The sequence below is a fragment of the Struthio camelus genome, chromosome 2 (genome assembly GCF_040807025.1).
Source record: "Struthio camelus isolate bStrCam1 chromosome 2, bStrCam1.hap1, whole genome shotgun sequence".
Classification (NCBI taxonomy): domain Eukaryota; kingdom Metazoa; phylum Chordata; class Aves; order Struthioniformes; family Struthionidae; genus Struthio; species Struthio camelus.
This window is the reverse complement of record NC_090943.1, coordinates 38,696,759-38,719,865: the sequence shown is the minus strand read 5'-3', so window position 1 is coordinate 38,719,865 and position 23,107 is coordinate 38,696,759. Positions and strand designations below refer to the sequence as shown.

The 23,107-nt window shown below is 39.6% G+C and overlaps 1 protein-coding gene and 1 long non-coding RNA gene across 9 annotated transcripts in view; one reads left to right on the top strand and one right to left on the bottom strand.

Moving 5' to 3' along the window:
- The first annotated feature begins 415 nt into the window (after window positions 1-415).
- On the top strand, window positions 416-22,994 carry LOC104145095 (uncharacterized). Of its 3 annotated transcripts, XR_011139656.1 has the most exons (4): window positions 706-1,035; window positions 8,498-8,570; window positions 11,313-11,466; window positions 21,843-22,994. It is a non-coding gene; the product is annotated as an uncharacterized lncRNA (long non-coding RNA). The 3 variants fall into 3 exon arrangements; XR_011139654.1 differs by lacking the exon at window positions 21,843-22,994 and having other exon boundaries at window positions 416-1,035; window positions 11,313-15,189; XR_011139655.1 differs by lacking the exon at window positions 11,313-11,466 and having other exon boundaries at window positions 697-1,035.
- Window positions 2,800-23,107, bottom strand: part of SNX10 (sorting nexin 10) — a 40,238-nt gene continuing 19,930 nt past the window's right edge. For all 6 annotated transcript variants that reach the window (XM_068935204.1, XM_068935205.1, XM_068935208.1 and 3 more), the window contains exons 3-7: window positions 16,976-17,062; window positions 14,881-14,981; window positions 14,104-14,202; window positions 5,599-5,814; window positions 2,800-5,160 (exon numbers count right to left, since the gene is read on the bottom strand). In XM_068935204.1, coding sequence (XP_068791305.1) covers window positions 5,082-5,160; window positions 5,599-5,814; window positions 14,104-14,202; window positions 14,881-14,981; window positions 16,976-17,062 — 582 coding nt within the window. In that variant the 3' untranslated portion in view covers window positions 2,800-5,081. The remainder of the gene's footprint in view (window positions 5,161-5,598; window positions 5,815-14,103; window positions 14,203-14,880; window positions 14,982-16,975; window positions 17,063-23,107) is intronic.

Sequence of the window (23,107 nt, the reverse complement as noted above, 5' to 3'; positions counted from 1 at the left end):
CGCTGTTGGGGGGGGGGGGGGGGGATGGCAGGGGCTTTCCCGGCGGGAGGCTCGCACAGCCCCTGTCGCCGGGGCTCCCGCGGGAGGTGCTCGGAGCGGGTGGGGGGGCGGGGGGACAATAAAACTGGGGAATGCGTGGGGAATACGGCGCAGTTCCCGCGCAAGGCCGCGCAAGGCGGGAGGGCGCTGCTCCCGCGGCCGCGGGGCGCCACCGCCCCACCCGCTCGCTGCCCCACAGCGCCCCCTGGCGGCGCGGCGGCGCGGCAGGCGCAGGGAGCCGCGCCCCGCCCGGGGGCTGTTTAACGGCTAACGGCTAACGGCTAACGGTCGGGGTGGGGGGGGCTCATTAAACGCCCCCCGTCTGGCCGGGGGGGGGGGGCAGTAGCGAAGTGTCCGTGGCGGGGACGGCGCGGGCGGAGCAGCGCGCGGCAGCCCCAGCTGGCGCTGCGGGGGGGGAGGGGGGTCTGTGCGCCCCCCCCCCCAAAATAACCCCCGGGTGTCCCCTGCAGCCGCAGCGCCCTGCAAAGCCCGGACAAAGGGCCGCCGTCCGCGGCCGCGCAGCGCTCCCGCCGCCGCCGCCGCCCCGCACGCGCCTGGAGCGGGCTGCGCGGAAACCCCGCGCCGCAGCGCCCAGGCCGTGCCGCCCCCCGGGGTTCCTGCCGGCTGATGGTTGTCATCTATTCACTGCCCCGGCCCGGGGGAAGCGGGGCTCGCCGCCGCGAGGGGACCCGGATCTCACGCGCGAGGTTGCGGAGTGGCGGCTCCGCGGCCGCCGCCCGCCCTCCCTCCCCGCCCCGCGCCCCTCGGCCCGCGGTTGCTATGGGCTGCGGTTGCCACGAGTTACCGGAGCGCGGGCGGCTCCGCTACCTGACAACCGCCCCCGCCCCCCACGCGGCCCAGCGGGCGCGCGGAGGCGCCGGCGGCGCAGGCACACGCGTGCACAGGCACACGTGCACACACACACACACACACACACACGCGTGCTCACGCCCGGCGGCAGGTGGGCGGGGGCGGCGAGGACGGCGGACAGCCCAGGTAAGACAGCAGCCCCGCGCGGCGGCGGGGCGGAGCGGGGCGGGCGGCGGCCGCGGTGCCGTACGGTGCGGCGGGTGCCAGAAGCAGGGGGGGAAGCACGAGCTGGAGCCAATACCGGCCTTATTGGGGAAAAAAGGAGGAGGAAAAAAAAAAAACCCACCACCACCACAGTTGCAGCTTGCTGAAATGCTGCCTCCGCCGTACCGGCTGTGGGTTTCCCCGTACTCTTGTATTCGAGGCCAAGCGGCAGCTAAGGCGCCGCAGCAGCGCCCGCCGCCGCAGCGCAAACGCCGCCAGGAGGGCTAGCGGCGGCGGCGGGCGCTGCTCCGCGCCCCGCTCCGCCCGTGCCGTGCCGTGCCGTGCACCAGCAGCGCTGCGAACCGCGTGCCGCCTGTGCACGAACGAGAGGTGCCGCAGGGCTGCCCGGTGCACGCACAGACATACATGCATGTGGTGCAGGCACGTCACACGTTAGAAAGTCAGGGCTCCGACCCAAAAGGAGTAAGGCTGATTTTTGCCTTAGCAGATTTTTGGTTTAGATTATTTCTAACAAGGCTTTATTCCAGGAGGCAAAGAACCAATTTAACATGCTACAGACTATTTTTTAATATTAAGGAAGAGAATAACTGTTTTTCTTGAAGTATTTAGGAAATACTGATTTACATTTTTGTGCATGTATGAATAAAGAAGTGTAACACTGTAAAAGCTAGTGAGAAAAATCCTCTAAGGTGTAAACATGGGTCATCATCACTGATCCCATTCCTGTAAGAACTACGAAGAAACATAAAAGTTTTATTTTACTCACTTTACGTGCATTTTGTATTTTATAGAGTAAGTCACAAATTTATAATTTAAATATTGTTCTGAAAAATTTCAGCATAGTACATGTTTCTAAAAAATTTTGGACATAGAATTTTGCAATGTTATTTGGTGGTGCATTCAAGGGTATAAGCTTTCTTAGTGCTTATAAAACTCTACTGCTGTGTAAGTGAACAACTTTCTAAAAGACAGTTTTTCTCATCTTTCTTACAAGTATAGTTCAGTGACATTTTAAATAAGAGCTTGTTTAATGCTAGTTTACAATACCCTGAAGTTAAACATGCTGTGCAATTTGACAGGATATACGACTGGAGATATTTTCACATGTTTACAATTTCTAAGAAACAAAACAAACAAAAAACCCCCCACAAACTTAGTCTATACATATATATCAAAATATTTGAAGGAAAGTAACTACACATGGAAAGCCATAAGATGATTAGGATATTGACACTAAAGTAAATCTTACTATCAGGTTTCAAGACGAGATAAAAATGGTAACATGTTTTATTTAATTACATAAAAGTTGTTAAATCATTATGCAAAATCAGAATATAAAGCTCTAAGCAAAAAAAAAAAAAAGCAAGGCTTTTGGTTATTTGCATGCAAAATTAGAGTCATTGTAATTAGATATAAATTAGAGTAATTAGATGAAATTATAATTTAGGTATTAGCCTGCCTGAAAAACTAGCAGATAATATCAGCTATATTATTCAAAACTAAAAACTGAGAATCAAAACACCAGTGATGTTTTTAGAGTCAAAATAAATGAGTGTTAAACAAAATAATTGACGTCAAAAGATATTAAAAATAAGGGTTTTCTTACATATAAATGTAAAATTATATAACTGTTACATATAAACGTCCCCACTTAAAGAAAGTGCTATAAAGCATTTATATGCATTTATATAGTTGATAACAAAATAAAAGTGCTAGAACAGAGAATACTTTTCATTTTCTTTAATAAGAAAAAATCCAGTAATATTAGCTAAACAAATAACATTCAACAGGTAAAGGTTTTAAACAAATTGCTTTCAAAGATGCAAAGAAAACATTGCTAATAGTACTGATATTTCTGAAGAATGTAATAAAGAAAATAACAGAGTAACAACAGAACCATTAGAAACAAGTATTTAGTTCAGAAATATCTTTCTTTGGAAAAAAAAAAAACAACCCACAAATCCATCCTCTGAAACACAAAAAGATAAGCTCCTAGAATTAAAAGCCATGAAGATTCTCTAATCCTTTTATTTATGTATTTTTAGTCAACTATTAAGGACCTGCACAAGTAGGCCAAGAATTGTAAAGTGCTTCAACAGTCTAGTCACCATTTGAAAACAAAACAAAAAACCCACTACCCTAACACTGTATTAAATAAAAGCATTTGTTTTTTCTCAGACATTATTCCAGTTTGTCTGTTTTGATATTTTCCTCCATCTTTTCAATATATTGGCTAAACAATAATTTTTCCAGTAATGTAACAACTTAAAAAGCAAACATCTCTGCCTGGCAATAACAGCTATCCTTTAGCTACTTCTAGTGATAACTTGTTGCTTTAATTAACTGTTATCACTTTTACATTAAAATAGCTTTGCTGCTATCTTGTATACTAGCTGAGATGGTGAAGAGATACATTTGTGCCATTCAATAAAACTGAGCAAAAAGAAACACGGGTATTTATCTTACAGAAATGCTACCATTAACAGAAAACAGTGGCTTAAAAGTAGTTACCTAAGAGATGTTATCCTTGGGCTATTAAAACATGTTTCTAAAATTACACAGATTCCCAGCTGGATGCTTGAAAAAACATGCCCACACATGCCGATGCTAACCTTTATTAGCTGGCCATTTAATAATCTATTGTTTCTGTAATTCACAGATTTAAAGTGTTCCTTCTTTGAAACTAGACACAGAATTCTTTTAAAAAAAAAAAAAAAACAAAAAAAAACCCATTTTTAGGCCTGTAACTACAGCTCTGAAGTTAATAGGAGCTTTGCTAAAGTGATCAGACCCCCTAGCTCTTTTTAATAGCAGTTAAATGTCAAATATAAATACAACACCACAGTGAAACATATTCCATTGACAGAGTCTGGGACAAGACACTATGCAGCTGTGGTTAACAATAAAGAACAAAATTGACGTTTAATCAAAATAGGTGTTGGTGGTTACAAAGTTGTGTTCAAGCCTGCCTTTTGTTTGTGAAAAAGTCAATATTCCAATGTGTTAACTAGAGTAGCAATGAAAGCAGCAGCTGCAGTTGTTCCCAAAGATTTGAGACGTGCACATTTGTACAACATGTTATAGCTACGTGAATATCGTCATCTTGGAGAGAGAAATACACTCCATTTAAGCTGTTAAACTAAAATCTCTGTCCTGACATTTTCAAATACAGGTACCTAAGGTTAGACCCGTGGGGTGAAATCCTGGCCCTAGTGAAGTCAACAGAAAATTTAGCCATTGGTTTTAATGGACTTCATCCAGGATTTTCACTGGGAATGAGTATCCATAATTCCCTGGGAACTAAGCCTCTTTAGAAAACCTCAACATTACGTCATTTTTATTATTCCTAACTTCTAAGCAGTCATGCTTGAGAATTTTGGCCTTCAGTTCTTATGCATGATAAAACCAAGCTTTCCATAAACATTAGAGAAAGAGCAGAGGAAGATATATTTATATCTCAAATTGCTAGCAGCATATAGTTTGTACAAATGTTGTTTTGCTGATGTTGCTGAGCTACTTTACATGCCCCACAAGGTATTAAGTTTTTAATTTCGTCACCAATGTCAAATGACTTCTAAAGATTAAACTTCTCTGATGCAAATTGCAAAAAGATACTTTGAATATATTTTGCATGATATAAGAACTTTTAAGCTGAGGAATTGAGTTACCTTGATTTTCCAGACTTAAGACGTGCAGTCACTAAAGGAAATGTTTTAACTGCCATATGTCTCTGTAGAGCGTGACTAGCCCAATTTTGAGATTTTAACAGTTGCAAAAGCCTAAATGTAATAGGTAACATGTAAATCTCAATCAATGTGCATAATAAATCAACAAAAAATAGTATCAAGGTCTGTTTCAAAAACTCTTTAGGGACATACAGTAGTATTGACAACGAGTCTTTTAGGTACATGTTACTAGCAAGTCATGTTTACGTGGTGCACGTAACTAGTTAACATAGCAGAAACCACTTTGTACTGTCCTTCAGAGAGCAATACAGAAATGATTTTTCACGATTCTTCAGAAGCTGGGCTTGCTTTACATCCACGTGAAATGCTGTCATCACTATGTCCAAGCCCAGAGGATGAACTGCAGAGAAGGGGAGAGGGAAAAAAAAAAAAATAAAAGGAGGAAATTGGTTTTCACAACACACTCAAAGCCTGAGTAACAGAGGAGAACTTTAATTATCTCCAGTCACAAAGAGAGACAGGAAATTTGGACTTTTAATTAGCCATTTGGAGTGCAGTTGGATATTTTTTTAGCAAGATAATTTAAACGCGAATAATTCAAGTCTGACTAAATGAAATTCACATAATCAGAATGCAGATAATTGAATTTCTACTGCATTCATTAATTCAGTGTGGAGGTGTGTGTGAAGACTTCTATGATGAGCTGTCACAGCTCAATAAAATCTCAGTCAATTAATTTTTTCATTATCTTAGTATTACATCAACAAAAAAGAGAAGCATGCGCGTGTATATATGTATGTATATATAATTGCGGAAAGTAAGGAAATACAGAAATCACCTCTCTGAATCGGAGTCTGCGTCGTTTTTTCCTTTTTTTCTCTCTTCAGCTTCTATAGGAAAACGTCTGTTCAAAGAGGCAAACTTATGAATCGCATCAGCAACAGAATATTTGGTCTGTCCAGATACACAAGCCTCCATATCTTCCGGACTTAGCTGAGTCTGTAAGAAGAGGTGAAGCCTACTGTCTGAAAGCAATAATGCATTTTGTAGGATCCTTTAAAAAGAAAAAGAAAAGTCAAATGTATTTATATAGATACACATACACATATGTTCTAAAGTGTTTTACCACAACAAATTCTAAATGATGTCCTGCTTTTAAGTGTTTATAAGAATCCTAAGTCAGTTACAGAAGGTAATGAACAAATTAAAATGATTAGGTGTGTGTTACTTTCTTGTTACAGTATTTGGAATTTTAGGTGAGTAAAAACATGAAGCTAATAGTTAAGCACATCTGTTGTAAGAATAACTTCAAGGACGTTTCTTCCTTTTAACCATCTGTTATTACCACATGGATTAATTAATGATTTTTAGGCGTTTGGTAGCATATATTCTTACAGAAATTTGGACTCCGTTTGAGAACTGTCTATATATTTTTTAAAATAACTAAGCTTTTCTTAAAAAAAAAAAAAAAAAAAAAAGGCACCCATCTCTTTGGTGGGGGAAAGAAGTGCCTACAGAGACAGAGGACTTTAGAAACATGAAGTGTCTGGTCTCTGATATACTCATAAAAAACAGAGTATTTGTATACATAAGCCAAAATTAATTTACACTTCAACAAATATGCATACCTTTAAGGTAGAGGGAAAATACCAATACTGAACATTGATCTAAATGTACTTTAAACCATTATCAGGGAATCTCAAATAATACTTTTCATTTTAGTTGTTCTTTTTAAAACTCCATTTTCAAATGCATTTAGCACAGAGTATTTGCTTACATAGAGTGGGAGTACAAACTACAATACATTCCAAAAATACAAAAAGTTGTAGAGATACTTTTACATGGCCTGAGAACTGAGGATTATATCACCACTATTTTGAGAAAATACAAATTCTGCTGCAAGATTTATCTAAAGAAGGAATACCTTACATATCTTAGCATGATTAACAGGAGACATACATACACATAATTTTATTCACATGAGTGAAGTAACCTACTGTTAGCCTTTACAAGATAAGAGCCTACAGTCATGCCTAACACTGCTCCATAGAACATTACTAAAATACCCTTAAACTAACCAAAACTAATAAGAGCCAGCATTTACCTGTTTCTAATCATTTAGGTCACTGTAGTTGCCAAAAAAAGTCATGGCTATGCAATAGGATATAAGAGATGACGTTAATGTAAGAACTGGTAAAAGCAGAAAGAAATACTGCCTTATATAGGTAGTACTCTGATTAAAATGAAACGTATAATGGATTAGTTCCTTCTGTCAAACTAATATTAATGATGTGCTTGGACTGTAACATTTTTAAAAATGTAAATATGCTCTGAAAACCATTCTCTAAAGTGGCCGACATTACAGTAACATTTAATTAACACACTAAAAGATTTCTGGCTTTATCTAAGCTTATTATTTATTTTGATTTGACAGAATTTTATAGCAGATATATCTAATTGAAAATGCAGGATATTTGTGTGTACATGCACATTTTGTTTGCATAGGTAAATACACATTCCCAACCAAACAATTCACATGTTGATATCTTGCCGTGAGGAAATACCTGAAGTTGCCCTAATGATCTACCCAGTGCATATGAAATTCAGTCTAAAAAGGACCAAAATCCACTACGATTCAAGATAAACACTCTTTCATACCTAGATAAAGTCTTTTTACTCCTATATAAATTCTCACAATTTTACTTAAAAATAAACACAGCAAATACATTGGCAAAGTCAATGGATACAGTGTATTAATACACAGTACACTGAAAAACATTTTAGTAGCCTAAGGGAAACCAGCAAATGCTGTGAAAAAATATTCAAAACACAGAATTTACAGGTCCACACACCTCAACAGCAATAGCTTCATGAATACAGCCTGAAAAGACATCATTCACTCGCCACTGAAAGAAGATTTCAGCCTTGACTTTTAATAAATATAAACTCCCAAACAAGACAAACATCATGACAAGAAGTAAAAGAAAAAAATACCACTCCACACAATAAATCCATGTTTATAGTGTAAGCACTTGTGGGAATAAATTCTCCCTTCCCCCTCTTCCTCCTCTTAAAGGGAAGGGGGGAAAAAAAAACCCACCACCAAAACCCATACTAGCTTTTACGCTAGAGTAACTAGAGTTATTAGTTTTCCCAGGCTTTTCAACAGCATAATGAAGGGATGCGCATTTCTGCGGTTCTAACATTTGCGTGTCTAATACAAAGTAACCCAGCAAAAGCCAAGACATTAAATTCTGTGTATGGCATTTAGTTTCACGACACATTTTCTTGTACTGTACCTTCAAAAGTTTCCTGCTAGCTAGCAGAAACACAAGTAACTAACTGTTCATAAGATTACACTACGCTTACAGCTTTGTTGCTGTTTGAAATGTATTTTATTTTCTTTATAAAATAATGGGTAATCTTTAAAATTGATTTTAGATAGTTTGAGGCATTACACCAGAGAAGTAATGAGCGCTAATGTCAATGATATTGGACACAAATTCATTTTAGCTTTATTTCATGTCCAGTACAATTCTACTAAGCCTTGAACTGCTGAAGCACTGTTATTAACTTGCCAGTAACCCAACACATGGAACGGCAAACAAAAGTGATAAGAGTACAGGCTGATCAGGACCTCAAGGCTACTGTCCTTTTTCTGCAGCTATAATTCAATTTCCAATTTTACTTTACATTGGACTCATTATTTCACAGTAATTTTCTTTTCTGCTTAATAGTGCCATCTGGAGGTGAAATGAATGAAGAGAAACCAAGGAGAAGAGAGAGAAAGAAGTTCATTAAGTTAATCGCGTATGTACATCCATAAGGGGAAAAACCCAAACACAAAGCATTTTACAAACCTTTTAAAGCGATCTTGAAAGCAAAGATATGAACACCTTTCCACCCAGTCATGCCCTTGAAACATCTCTTCTTCCTTTTAATTAAAGACAACTTTTGCCTTCCCCCCCCCCCCCCCATCTGAACCAACAGGTCAGATTGCTTGAAGGATGCAATTAAAAAGCAATCAAAGTGAAAAATAAATTTAAGCTATCCATAAGCCTTATGTTTCGCTGTTCAGAAAACTCCTGTTTCAAGGAAATAGCCATATATCTATGATTTGTCACCAGATGTTACTAATATAGTAGTTGCCCTCAAGGGCCTTCACTGTTCTAGGGATTCATTGTGTGAGGTGTTGTTCATCTAGAAAATAATAGTTTTGGCTCCAAGGACCTTAAAATGAAAATTACAAAACACAACATACAAATGAAAAAAGGTAGGAGGGAAAATGGTATGTGATATTAATAATCAGATGTCTTAGCACAGGCTAGCCGCATGTGCAGTGTGAATTCAACCAGTAGCATTCACAATGTTTCACAAACAGTTTTATTACAGCAAGTGTCAATACAAGGCTGCAGTTACAGTGATGTAGATCAGTTCTCACTGCAACTGTGCTAATGTAAGAGTCATGGCTCACAGTGCTAATTCCTGTAAACTGACTGGACATATTTAAGAAAACAACAGACTTTCTATGCATGCCCAGAATAAGAGTGAAAGGCTAAATCCTGCAAGTCTTTATCACATCAGTAGTCATTACTTGTCAGAGATCTCACTCCTCTCAGCCAGATTGCTCACGTGCATAATGACTCCTTATGTGATTAGGGGGCTGCAGGATAAGGCTCTACATTTGAATTAGAGATAATAAAATCATTTTTTATTCGTGGCCATGTGAATCTTTGTTTGTAAGCTTTCAGTAAATGCTCATGATCTCTAGACCTTTAAAGAAAGAGGGCAGAAAACATCAGTTGACATCCAAAAGAAATAATGTCATTTTTGAGGAAATGCTGAATACTACTTGGAGAGTATTTCTCCTTCCCCATGTAACAGCAAGAGCACTTACAAAAGACAAAACATGTGTTTTGTCTTATTTGGACAAGGTCCAAAATCTGGTTTTCTTCAACATGATTTTATTAGGTATATTATACACTGTTCTGCTGGAGGAGAGCAACATATGGCTGAACAGTACAACTTAATCCTAACTAAAGATTTCCTGTATCTACTGTAACCTAATACAATGACAGATGCACACTTGTATGTGTGTAGAAGGTTAACACTCCGATTTTGTTTTCAACAAATTTACTCTGCCCATTTACATCATATCATGAGAGAAAAAAAATAAAGCTTGAGACAACAGATCACAGCCTGTACTGTGGTGCCCTCTATTGAACATCCGCTCAGCCTCTCGCAGCAAACAGGGACTTAACACAAGCCCACAGTAAACAAAGCTCCATTTCCTCCTTTTAAAAAGCCTACTGTGTTTCCTCATCCTTTTTTTTTTTTTAAACAGAGGAAATGTTACTGATAGCAAGCAACTGTTAAGCAACTGTTTAGAATCTGATAATGAATACATTTTATAAAAGAATTAGTAACTAAACCGCCTGTTAAGTATTAACATGCCTGCTAAAAGTACTAGGCACTTCAGCGGAACTTACCAGATCTGAAATATTTTCAGCATTTTACCCAGAAGAGCTCTAGTGGAAAGAGGGAGCCACATGTCACTGAGGAAATCCCACCCGGCCTATGGCCGCCATTGCCTTTGTCTATTCTGTGCTGCTGAAGGCACCCCAGCAGCCCCCGCAAGCAGCCACTCTCCCACTTCTCCCATTCCTGTGGGAGAACAATGTATTTCCAGGGGAACTCTCTAACCCTACCCCAGTTTGTGCTCATGGGATTGTAATTTGGAAGGTAAGCAAGCCTGAGAAGGAAGGCAAAAACAAAGTTACATTTAAAGAACAGTTCTGCCTTAGGCAGTGGGGCTGATCAACTAGAATTTTGAATGGCCTGTTTGCACGAGCACCGAGCGACACAAAGCACTACAGCCAGAGCAGGACGACTGTGCAAGTACTTTGTTCTCTGTGAATTTTAGCAGTACATTTTTCCAAGCTCCTACTATCTCCTCCACCACATCATAAACTGCAATGTAATTGCCCCAGATCTTGCCCCACCACTTGTTAGAATCCAACTGTATTCAATGAAAGCAAAATATCAGCAACAGGAGTGAATACAACTAGCATTTAAATCAGTTTTGTTAATTAGTGTTCTAATAAGCAAACATGAATGATCCTATAAAAAGGTAGTCTAAATCCCATAGTTATGTCTGTGCAGGAATAAGAGCCTCTGCTTTCACCCTTTTTAAAACTTAATATTAAAAGTTCATGTTTTGATTTTGACCTTCAGTTTAAGAATAAGCTTTTCCTGTGAATTTAAATACATCTTCAAAAGTATCAGGATACTTACCACGAAAACTGCATCATTTTCCTTATTCTGACAAAGTAATTCATAATTGAAAATGGGCTAGCTGACTTCCGTTAATGCAAATGGGCTTTTGAAATATTAAATTATGCCCAGACAAGAAGCGAGCTTTACAGCTCTTCATCATTCAGAGTGATAATAACCTATAAGACAAGCGGGTCTTAACCTGCATTTGTATGCTAAAGACAAACAGAATGGAAAACCCATTTCCAGATTCCAATAAACTCTGATGCTTTGCTTTAGGTTCCTGCTATGGACCTAATTCTCACCCTACCATGTTCCGCCTAAAGAGGCTGCACAGAGGCCTTACCCCATGCTAATTCTGGAGCGATATATGAAGGAGGACAAGAGAACTCTACGGCTATCCACACAGAGGTGATATGGAGGTGCTCTCAAGGTCAGCGACAAGAACTGGATACCTAGCCTCCAGCAGCTCAGTCCTTACTCCTCTGTCTTGTGGCTGCTGTCCCAGGAGAGGCTACAGTAACCTTCCTGCACAGAGCAATGGATGCAGGGCAGAAAGAGAAATTAGGTTAAAGACCTACATTTCATTTTCATATATGGTTTAGGTCTTGACAATCTCACGAGGCACTGAAAGCAGAAAGGAGCATAGGTTCCTTTATCACCTGTAAGCATCTGAAAAATCTTACCTGTGACCCTCCCCTTGACAGGTATATATAGGTTCAAATCCCATTTCTTCTTGCCATCATAAAGGAACACCAGCAGGGACTATGGACCTCTTTGAGATAAGCACTGTTATTGCTGGGCTAATGGAGCACTCAGTTTTGTAGTGCTGGGCTAGAATACTCCATGCAACTACTTTCTGATTCCTTTCTCACTCCCTTTCTAGTATACCAGGGAGGTCCTGCTTCCCCTAGCACTGCCACACTAGAGAACCTCTAGCATTCAGACCCAGTAGTTTAGTAATGTCAAGTCTATGAAACATAAGGCAGGAGAATTGAAATGGTCTCACATTAACTGCTCCTCAGCTATATCTGCTGGAGCATGTGCAAATTCAGCACTGCTCACACGCTGGAGTTACAGAAAGACACTTCACTTGTCAATGAGTCACACAAATGCAATCTCAGTGAAAGAAATCATAACCGTTGGTTCAGATTTAAAAACCAAAAGGGGAGGGGGGGGACTGACATCATGGCAGCTTAGTTCAGCCAATAAAAAGATCCCTTCTATAAATAGCAGCACATCTGACACGCCAGCCAGCAGAGGGCAATGGTACAGCACATAATCGCCAAGCCAATTCATCAGAGCACAACTATATCTCTGAAAATTCCTTCCAACTATTCCCCAGGGCTGAGAGAAGGCTGCCACCTTTCTAAACAGCTTCTAAGTTTAAACATTTAAATTAATGATTTACAAAAGAGATGCCTCTTCCTCTGCTCCTGTATGAACAGCAGCAGGGTAAAATGCTCAACATGCTGTCATTTTCTCCTGCCAGTACCCATTTAAATTACATGCATCCACAAAATTGGAGAGTGAAGATCCATTTTAAGAGAATATGTCACTGTGTTTTGCCTTTTGAGGCACAAATAGTGGTTGTAAATATTTTTGATCTTGAAATATTATATACCGTTACCAGATTGGTCTCTACCATTTTCAAAATCACTCTCATTTTAAAATGCACTACTCCATGTGACAGCACAGCTGAGCAAGAGTTGCTCAGACACAGGGATCTGAACTACCACACTCTTTGGCTGATCATTAATATTATCACCTCTAGAAACATAGTCACTCTCTCCCATGAGGTAAAGGAAAAACTCTTCTGCTTTCCTTTTTCTGTCTCCCATGTCCTCAGACAGTATTCCCTGACTATATTTCGACCCACAGATCCTAAGTATAAGTGTACATAGAAATATTGTTCCCGAAACTCCTGCAATGGTTAACTCTGCCTGTCTTCAGTTGTTAAGCCTACTGCTAACAAATATATCCCCAGGACCAATTCTTTCTTGTCTGTTAGGGAAGCCTATAATTATAACATATTGACTAGAAAAATAGTTCGTCTAGTATTCCTCTGCCCACTCACCATGAAGCTTAAAGCCTACGTAAATGATTTGCTTTTTTTTTTTTTTCCTTTGTCTGTGCATCTCTGATTCATGACAGTGTCGATACTGAAAGAAGATGAGTGTCTTTACTCTCAGTGTCTTACCATGCCCTTAACCCAAACAGGGCCTAAAGAAGCTTTCAAATTTCCTTATACGTAGTTCCTACCACAGCAACTGTGAACAGAGCTGCACTCATAGCAGCAGTTGCAGGTTAAGAAAATGGCAGAGAAAGCACAAAATCACACCAACAAGTTCTCTACCACTGCAGACAGTAAAATGGTTACAGCAGTGTGACTAGATGATGCAATACTAAAACTAATACAGTACTCTCTTGTAACTCAGGTCAGTCTAGCTAAGATTTCACTGTTCTTTTATTACAGTTTACACTAACGCTTTACATAACAGCATAGGGGAAAAATTTTATACAAGTTGCAGCTGTAGTAAAAGTGATCACAGCTGCTAGAGCTTGTTTATGTTAGTGGGTATGGTAAACAGAGTAACTGGCATCATAGGAAATATTTGTGTCAGGAGATCTCCCTGCAGAATTTTCCCAAGCTCCCAATGATTTAGCCTACAGAGTTTATTAGAGACCTGGACACTGAATTTCCATTACTACAAAGAAGAAGAGAAGTCTCATTTATTTGTGGAAGCGTAATTTTGAAAGCTGTAAGTAGACATCACCATGAAAGAACTTTCATCCTCAATACAAGCATAAAGTAATGTAAAACCAGAACTATTCTTTTTAATCAATGCAACGACATGCAATGGAAAAGCTGAAGTTTCCTTACACCAGTGAAGCTGAAGTCACAAATATGAAATATGACTTAGTGCAAATAAGACAAAAAATAAAACCAAACGTGTAACATGTGAGGATGACCACAAGATGGCTCTCTCATGCCAGGGATGAGCCATGTTAAACTAGAAAATTTAAGACAGTATAAAAATGCCAGCATCTCAAGATAAGGGGTACTTACTTTTCGAGGAATTCTTGAAGACCCTGCCGACGATGGTCCACGTGATGAGGATTGTTCACATTAAAAAAGGGAGTTTTAGATGGCAGTTCCGGTAACTGTCTTTATAAACAAACAAGCAAATACACAGTTAAAACCAAACCTGAAACAACGGAGAAAAATATCATAAGCTAAAGCCAACCTCAAGCATTTGGGATTCACAAGTCATGTTCCAAAAGCTAATGAAATCAAATTTGAGAGAACGAGTTTGAGCAACTGGTGTGCTTCTGACACACCTTGAAGGAAAAAAACAAACACAGAATTTTCTGGTCCAGCTGTTAAGCCTGCATGCATGTCTATGTCTCTTCTGTGGTCCTTATGACTGTAGAACCTAAGTACATCCTAAAATTATATCTGCACTGTTGTTACTGGCCCACTGGAGCAGAACAGCCTCTGCTCAATACAGCCTAATAATTTATCTTGGCCAGACTGCTATTGCTGCTACCTGTATCCAATAAAAGGAAATACAGATCAAGTATATCACAGGTTATTAGAATGGGGGGTCACTAAACGAGGGCTATGAGTATCAACTACATCCTTCTGGGTTTAGACCAAGTAAAGCACGAGGAAATGTTTTGTACAGAGTAAAATTGTACCAGTAGAAAATGCAGAACATTTTCCAGCTCCGATTTCTATAATTCTAAGAGTAAGAAGAAACAACCTTCTCTCCCACTATGTGTTATTTACAGATTATTAAAAACAGATATTTAGCGGAATAAATTAAACTTAAAAGTTGCTCACATTAGCACAGCATTGCTCTGAAGCTTCTGCCGGAGCCAAACAAATTCTCGAAAGCGTCGCCTAACGCAGGATGTTTTCCTTGTAAAGCACATACTGTTTGTCTGTTGGGAAATAAAAAAACATTAAACTAAAGTGCAAGCATTATATCAAAAAAACCTAAGATGCCAATTCCCGAGACACCAACAGAAAGCTTGACATGGATGAGTTTAGCTGGAGGACTGTGCTTTCTCTCAGACAAAACTGGCATCAGTTTCTACTGGTCCTCAGGGAATTTTTTTCTTTTTCTTTTCTTTTTCTTTTTTTTTTTTTTTTAAGCAAAAGGTCAGGATAAAGTTTCAGTAACTGGGGAAAAAAGTCTCGGAAAAAAAAGCTGCAGCAGAAAACACCAATCTTTGCGGGGGAGGTGGGGAGAGGATCACATTTAACTATTCTAGTTATAATTGTCCAAACGCTTTACTCTACAGAGTTCTTCAGGCTGCAGTCCTAGTTAAATCAAAGAAACTAATGTGAACGCTCCCTGCAACTAGCAGTATTTAGACATTTTCCCAAAGAATAGTGTTACTCCACAAAAAAATGCCAATTCATCAGAAGAGAAACAATTCATGTAAACTAAATGATTTTGCCAAATTTTCTAGTAGAGCATACATTTAAGTGAAACTCTGCCTACCAGCATTCATAGCTGTGACACAGACCCCCCACATGGATTGCACAGGGCCCAAAGGCACCAGCTTTCTGGAAGAGATTGGTATCTGGGCTGCCTCATAGCTTAAGAAACCAAACACTAAGAGCTGAGGCAGAAGAGGAATCCAGCTAGCCCAAGAACCTGGCAGACCCAAGATTTCGAATCTGCTTAGTACAGTCCAGTATGTACCTACAGACAAGGTCTCTGAAAGCCTTTGCAGATTCCTGGTAGGGAGCTGAGCTCATGCTTATCAGCTTCAGAGATGCCCAGAGATGTCCACTGCTGAATCATACCACAGTGTCTAAACGACATCACCCCATCTTGGCAGTTGCTGAGGAAACCAGCAATACGCTTCCATTTCAGAAGCACCAATGTCTATGAAAATGTAATCTAACCCCCCAAAATCTATAGAATTTCTATTACCAGAAGTCAAAAATATAATTGCTTTTGAAACAGTACTTAAACCACATTGCACAATGCAAGTTTCACAGCTCTGATTGCCCCATAGGACACAAGAACTTGTCAGCAAAGGCATTTAATAAGCAATCATTTGACTGTTTGCTCTCATTACGCTGAATACTTAACTCTCCCACACAGAAAGGAAATGCTTTCAGTCTTGTGCCAAACCCCAGTCACATCACTTGGTGCTCTCAAATTCTTCGCCTGATAGCTGATAAACTTCACAAAACTTCATTTACATAGCGTTTAAAATCCCTGGATCTAGATTTAGGAAATTAGGGTAATTCTTTCCATATATCATCCACCAAAGAAGAATAATCAACAGAACAAAACGAGGTATAGGACAGATTTAAGACACAAGAGAACCATAATTCTAAGTGCACTCTCATAAACATATGGTAGGCTACAATTATAAACACGAACGTACTTACTTGACATATCCAAATACCACTGAGCTGGCATAATATGAATGTCAAGGTACACTGAAAACACATTACAGAAACCAAATAACTTGGCAAATATAAGAACTGGAGAGAGTTTAAGGTACAAATTACCAGACTCATACTTGAAAAGAAAGTTGTTTTCACATGAATACCTGAACGTGAAACTTCAGGTATAATTGCAAGATCACTAACTTTCCAATCTGTTGCGCTGATTTTCTAGCTGATAATTAAAACTAAGAGCAATTTCTGTTGCAAGCCAATGTGCTCTGGAACACTCATGTGAACCCAAGTATCAGGTTCTAGACCCAGCTGTGCCACAGACTTACTGCATGGCTTTTGGCCAAGCTATGTTACCTGTTCCACTGCATCTCCATCTTCACAAGGGGAGTAATATCCCCCTGCCTTCCAGAAGTGTTGTAAAGAAATTTCTTTAATACTTGAAGTGAGCCCGGGCTTGGATAGAAACAGGAATAAGAATACAAAGAATCTGTACTGATATTTTTATACTTACATGAATGAATATCTCATAGTCTATGTATGAATGCCAAAAGTCTTCTTTCTGTGTCCTAGGGTCTCGCACCAAGACAGTTACAAATTCCTGCAAGCGCATAATAAATCAAGCGATTAATTTCAGAAGACAAAGGGAGCCTGAAAGATTCTTTTGATTATTCTGCTGCTCCACAAACTACTGTGCTCAGATTAAAAGCTGAACTGCTGTTTTATTGAGTGTTGCAATCCTATAAAAGGAGAAGCAAAAAGCAATGAATCATCTGTGCTACACCACATGTCCAGGAAATTCCTTGCCAAACTGCTGGCTTGAAAAGGGACTATTTCAGATTAAATATCGTGAATTATCATACATGCTTCATTCATGGGAGATCTGGTGATTTCAATCACTACAAATTAAGTATCCAACATAAAAAAATCACAGGTCTAAGACAGAACTAAGCAGGTATTTTAGGCTTTTCCCAACCTGGTGTTCAACATTCACAAGGAACGTGTTACAACACTGTTCCATGTACCTGCCCAATGCTTAGAGTTTCTTCTGTCACTTTATTTTTTTTTTTTTTTTAAAAGATCAAACATTTATACCCACTGATATCAGGGATCTGAGATAAGTCTCAGTACCTCCATGAGGGGATGAAGAATTGTCTGTTTTCTATAAACAAAATTACTCGCCCCAGCCCACTAGAATATGTACCACTATTAGTTGCCCCAGGCACTGATTTGATGCAGGGATTCATGGTCTCAAGCCTAGTGTCCCTGATGCTCTGTGGAAGGAGGTGAATACTGCTCTTCTGCTGTGCCGCATATGCTTCCTGATATACCACAAACTTAAGTCACTAAGTACAGCCAAGGACAGTAGCACCAGGACACTTCCATCCCAATCTACCCATCAACCTGCATGAAAAGGGAATACGGCAGCACTGCAGAGCATACTTAGCCCTGTTTCCTGGGGACAATGATATAGAGCATGTGCCTTCAAAGTTGACATACCTAGTCTATTTCCTTATAATTCCTACATTTATATAATAACTTAGAGGGATCCCGAAGGAACCTTCAGGCATTAATGTAATGTAACTAGGTGTTACATAATAATTGGATGAAGCTGAAGATTACATGCTTCTGGGTATCCTCAGCTAATAACCACATGAAATTTTGTATCACATTAAGAAAACCAACATGGTAAATCCATATTTCCATATTAACATGGAAAAGGTTCTTTAAAAGATAAAGATTGAAAGCATGCCTAACTACCAGCTCTTACCAGAAGAAAAAAAATAGCCTGTCCAACCTCAGTTGCTTAGGTAAACAATTACCCCAAAGAACTAAACCAACCACCTAAACAACTTAAATCATTTTAAGCTGTAGATACATTTTTCCTGAGAGGAAGGCACTGCACCAGACCTCCAAATATAGGGATCAAAGGTGGTAGGACAGAGAAAATCTTTGGTAAGTAGGATGCTTTTTTAGTAGTTCTCTGTTCATAAATAAAGGAGTCTTAAACTAGAAAGTTCTCAAAACGTGTCTCTCCATCCCCAAACCACAGATGTCAGAAAGGAAACCTTTATTCTTCAGCTAAGTTGCTTCCACCCTCCCCCCAACCATGTGTACTTCAGTGTACCGGCAGCAAACTAACAGACAAACAGGAGATAAATGACATCCTTGACAGGAAAAAGATCTATTTTGCCTGAACAATCGTTTGTACCCTATATGTGACAGGGAGGCATTTGTGGCCTTGATTAAATCATTTATCATACCAGAGCAGCTGATTTCCTGGTGATACTGTTTCAGCAATGGAGAACCTCTGGCCTCTGAAACAGCACACTGTTTCATCTCATTTAGTACGGCTTCTAGTTACATGTTTTTTTCTGCATTATTACTGGATAACACCTTGGTGTGTGTCAGTGAGCACCTTGCCAAAGAAAGCCCATTTGAAAGGTTCTTTCCATCTCTCCTGCTGCTTTCCTCACCAAAGAACACCGCAGGTCTGACTACCCTCTGCTTTATATCCTATGCAGCTTTTTAACCCAGTGCCAACAGGGCACAAGATGAACAAAGCAACAAAGTTGTAATAATTTCTACCAGCTGAGGGTCATACCTTTATTAGTAGAGAAACATCAGTGAGAGACATGAGAAAGTTATTCCCCTTCCTATGCAGATCAATCCAATGTGCCAAATAAAGGACAGAAAGCCATTTTTCAGTTCTGTTTTCTCCTCCTGGCTCGCTATTATAGCATATTTTCAGACGCACATCTTTTTATATCTATATTCTTATCTTCTCTTAAGCTTTAGTCTTCCCTCATTCAATCTTTCCCTTTGCTCCCAGCCTTCTATTTCCCTGCTTCTCACTCCTCCCCAAGGCTGCAAACACCTCTCCTAATCATTGTCTTCTCTTTTGTGAGGGGTAATTGTATCAGTCCTGCAAGCTGGAAAAAGAGCAATTATGCCAGAAAGTTTCAGATGCAACATTGCTCTCCTCTTCCATTCAAATACTACAGCCCAGAAGTCAAGACTGTAAACAACCTGCTTATAGCATTACTTTTGGTTCCTTTCCTGTCATCAATTGCCCTATCATCTTCCCATCATGCTTCCTTATGCCTAGGTTCCTCAAATTACTTTATTTCCAAGTGACCTTCTACCACCCTTCTCTTCATCACAATAGCCTTCTAAGTAAAATACTTCTTTAAAACTCTGTTATACCAAAATAGTATTGAAACTTCATGGCTGTTTAATTAGAAATTGAAAGTACAGATGGTTTTGTATGGAAATTGTGGTCCAGAATCATTTACAAGGTAATCCATAGCTAACACAGCATGTCCAACAGTAACTTTTTATCATAATATTTTGGTATAATAGAATTTGAGACGCCTTCAATACTTCAGACCTTTCAGACTCTACCTCTATGAGAGGTGAGACCTGTTACACACAGTATGGCAGTCAGGTATCCGGGGAGCATATCACAGACCCAAGAGTGAAAATATTCTATACCACAATGGAGTACCTTAGTAAACTGCAGCACTCAAATATAGTCACTATGAGCTCCAATTTGAAACACTGTCATTTCAGCAGAATGTTGGGAGTATTTTTTTTTTAGTTTACCAAAAGATACCAAGATTGAGGTAAGTATGAAGCAAGATAAATATTAAGCAATTACAAAACAAAACCAAAATGTACAGCCTTTCTCAAGATGTACTGTTACTTCCTCTATAAATATTTTGAATCCAGGAAGCATTAATTACAATTCCCTTTACAGTTTCTGCTACTCAGAAATAGGGCCATTACACGCAGACTATCCCTTCTTTTTTTGACCCGTAAACCTTCTCTGTCATACAAGACCAAATTGGGATATAACAATATAATACATACATCAGTATAACCACATTGATTCAATCAAAGCAGTACTATGTAGTGAAGATGCAGATACACTGCCATAAAAGGTGCTTATGTTACCCTGTCCCTATAAAACTAGGCTTGTGCAAGTCCAGTATTTGCACATAGGCTATGGCAGGATCCAAATAAATTTAGGTGGCAGAACATTCATTTGAGACATTGCTGTTGTATGCTTAGTCCATTCCGTGTTCATTGGTCACAGATTATAGCAGATCAAGCAGATTATAGCAGTCCCAGGTAATAACTGCCTTTTGCCTCTGTATATATGCTTCCCTCCCTCCTACTTTTACTTGGGATACCAAGTATCTAAATCCAGGGTTCACCTGTGAGAGGTGAGGCTGCCCTCCTCTTCCCACAGATCACATGAAGACTAACTCCATTCTTTGTCACCAGACCACATTAGAGTCCAACTTTACAAGCCCCGAAGTAGAACTCTAAGAGAACAAAAGTCCCCAGGCTTCCTGTTGCCTAAAACCAAAGTTTCAGGGAAGTTTTACTTGTGAGAGGAAATCATTTTGTTGTGGTCTTTTTCCTTCCCTTCCCCCTAAGGGTTTTTTTTTTTTTTTTTCCAGAATTGCAGATCTAGCCATTACGCCACATATTTACATACTTTCTTTTTTTAATTGTGGGCACAATAAATAGACATGCCTACTACACATTCAAGAAAAATATGTTCCCTGCAATGTCTAAGTGCAATGATTCTCTCAAAACCTGAACTTGCTGCTGACAGTACAAAATGTCCAAGTTTGGTAATGGGAGTAAAGTATATAGATGCAAATTATATAGACATAACAAGAAAGTTACTGCAGAGAATACTTCTTCTCCCTAGAAGCTGTTAATTCACAAGCAAAACCCAAACTGCTATTACTATAGCTTTGACCTGGAATCCAGCAGTCACACTGGCCCAAATAGCCTCATAAGCAATTTCAAATCTGCCCCCAAATTGGAATTTAACAAGAAATCCTATTGATGATAACTGAGGAAAAACAGAAGGTCATTTCTCTCTCCTATATGAAACAGCTCTGCAGTTACTGCATGCACCAGTCAAGATAGCATGGGTAGCCCAAAACACAAGAAGTACTCATAATTATTTAATGAGCAGGAATAAGCTGAGCAGCTTCTCTAGCTAGCTGTGCCTTTTAATTCATGGCTAAAACAACTGTGATTTCTGTGCCAGTCACTTTAGGAATGGCATTTTGCTATCCTGCCCTTGAGAACAGGGCCATTCCAAGTAGTCTGGGTCACATAAAAATAAGAAAATGACCAATGTGGCCCTTACACCTGCTTTATACCTAAACTCCCACTGTTACAGGTCTGCTCAAAGAACATCACTGCTAACAACAGAGGAAAAGGGGCAGCACTAAGGTCACTGTAGATTCCAGCTCTCAGTGCCTGTATGTTCCCATCTGGATTTGCCCCAAAAGGAACAACACATCATAAAAGCAGCTAAAACATAAGATTTTTTTTTTCTTCCTCTGTTGCAGGTATCATTTCTTAACAATGCAATGGATTGCTTGGAGATAAGGACAAGCCAGAAGTTTTATTATACAGAATGACTACAAAAACTGTGTTTCTGAGAAGTTTATTTTTAACATTCTTCTACTAGGAAAATAAGAAATCTTACATGGAAACATATATTTTTAATATAGGAAAAATCTACCATGAGAAGGAGGGAAAAAAATATTCTTGCACTGGATGACTATTTGCTTCATCCATTCCAGCTGTGTTTTAATTCAAATCTCCATGGTCAGGACTGCATCAGGTGATAAACTCATGCTCCATGGTGCCACTGTTACACATTAGATTAGTCAATAACCCCAAGAGAGTCATTTTCCACAAAGTGTCCTTAAAAAAGCAGAATTTCCCATCAGGCTGCCTGTTAGTAAAAGGATCAATCACAAATGACAAGGGGGCTCTTTATGTTGGGTATATGGGAAATCTGTACTCCATGCATGAAGAACAGTAAGGCTGGTAAGAGATTAACAGCTGAAGATAAAATTGATAAAGTTTTTCATGTTCATTGAGACTGAGCAAAAAAAAAAAAAAAAAAAGGCAAGTAATTCCCTAACCATAGTATAACTAACTGAGTTCGGTTTGGGCTATACTAAGCAGCAAATGGCAAGTCCTCCCTGCTAGGTCAGATGTGTGGAAGCAGAGTCAGGGTTCTAGCTGTAAAATGAGAGCAGCCTCCCTACAGAATATACACCAGCTTCTTTATGTGTGCTTGGGGAGGCCACCTTTTTGCACTTCTTTCCATCCTCACATTGACCTCCAGTCCAGGACACACTAGCAAACATTTGGAGCAGACAATTCTTAGTGCTCATTGCTTAAAAAAAGTTTTATTAGTACCTTGCTAAAAATAAACTTAAAAGGCAACCCCCTCAACAACACACAAAAAAATGAGGGGGAGGGGGAACAAAACATCACCATGGTTCTTCAGAACATGAACCACAACAGAAGAAACACTTGCACATTTCAAAGGAATTCCTCCTCAAAACTGCCTGCAGGGTTCGCTTTTCAGTTGTATTAACCTGTTTTCTGTATCTTTCATACTTCAGGTCTTCTCCAAATACTGACATAGAATACTAGCACTGATGTAGTTTGAGTTAATAAATTAATTTGGGTTCAAACAGTCATCCATTGGCATTTTCATTGCAAATCAATTTGTGTCCTTGAATGCTTCTGTGGACTTATTTTAATGTAATGCTTCAATGAAATGGTTTGCAACTTTGATAATAATAGCAAAATA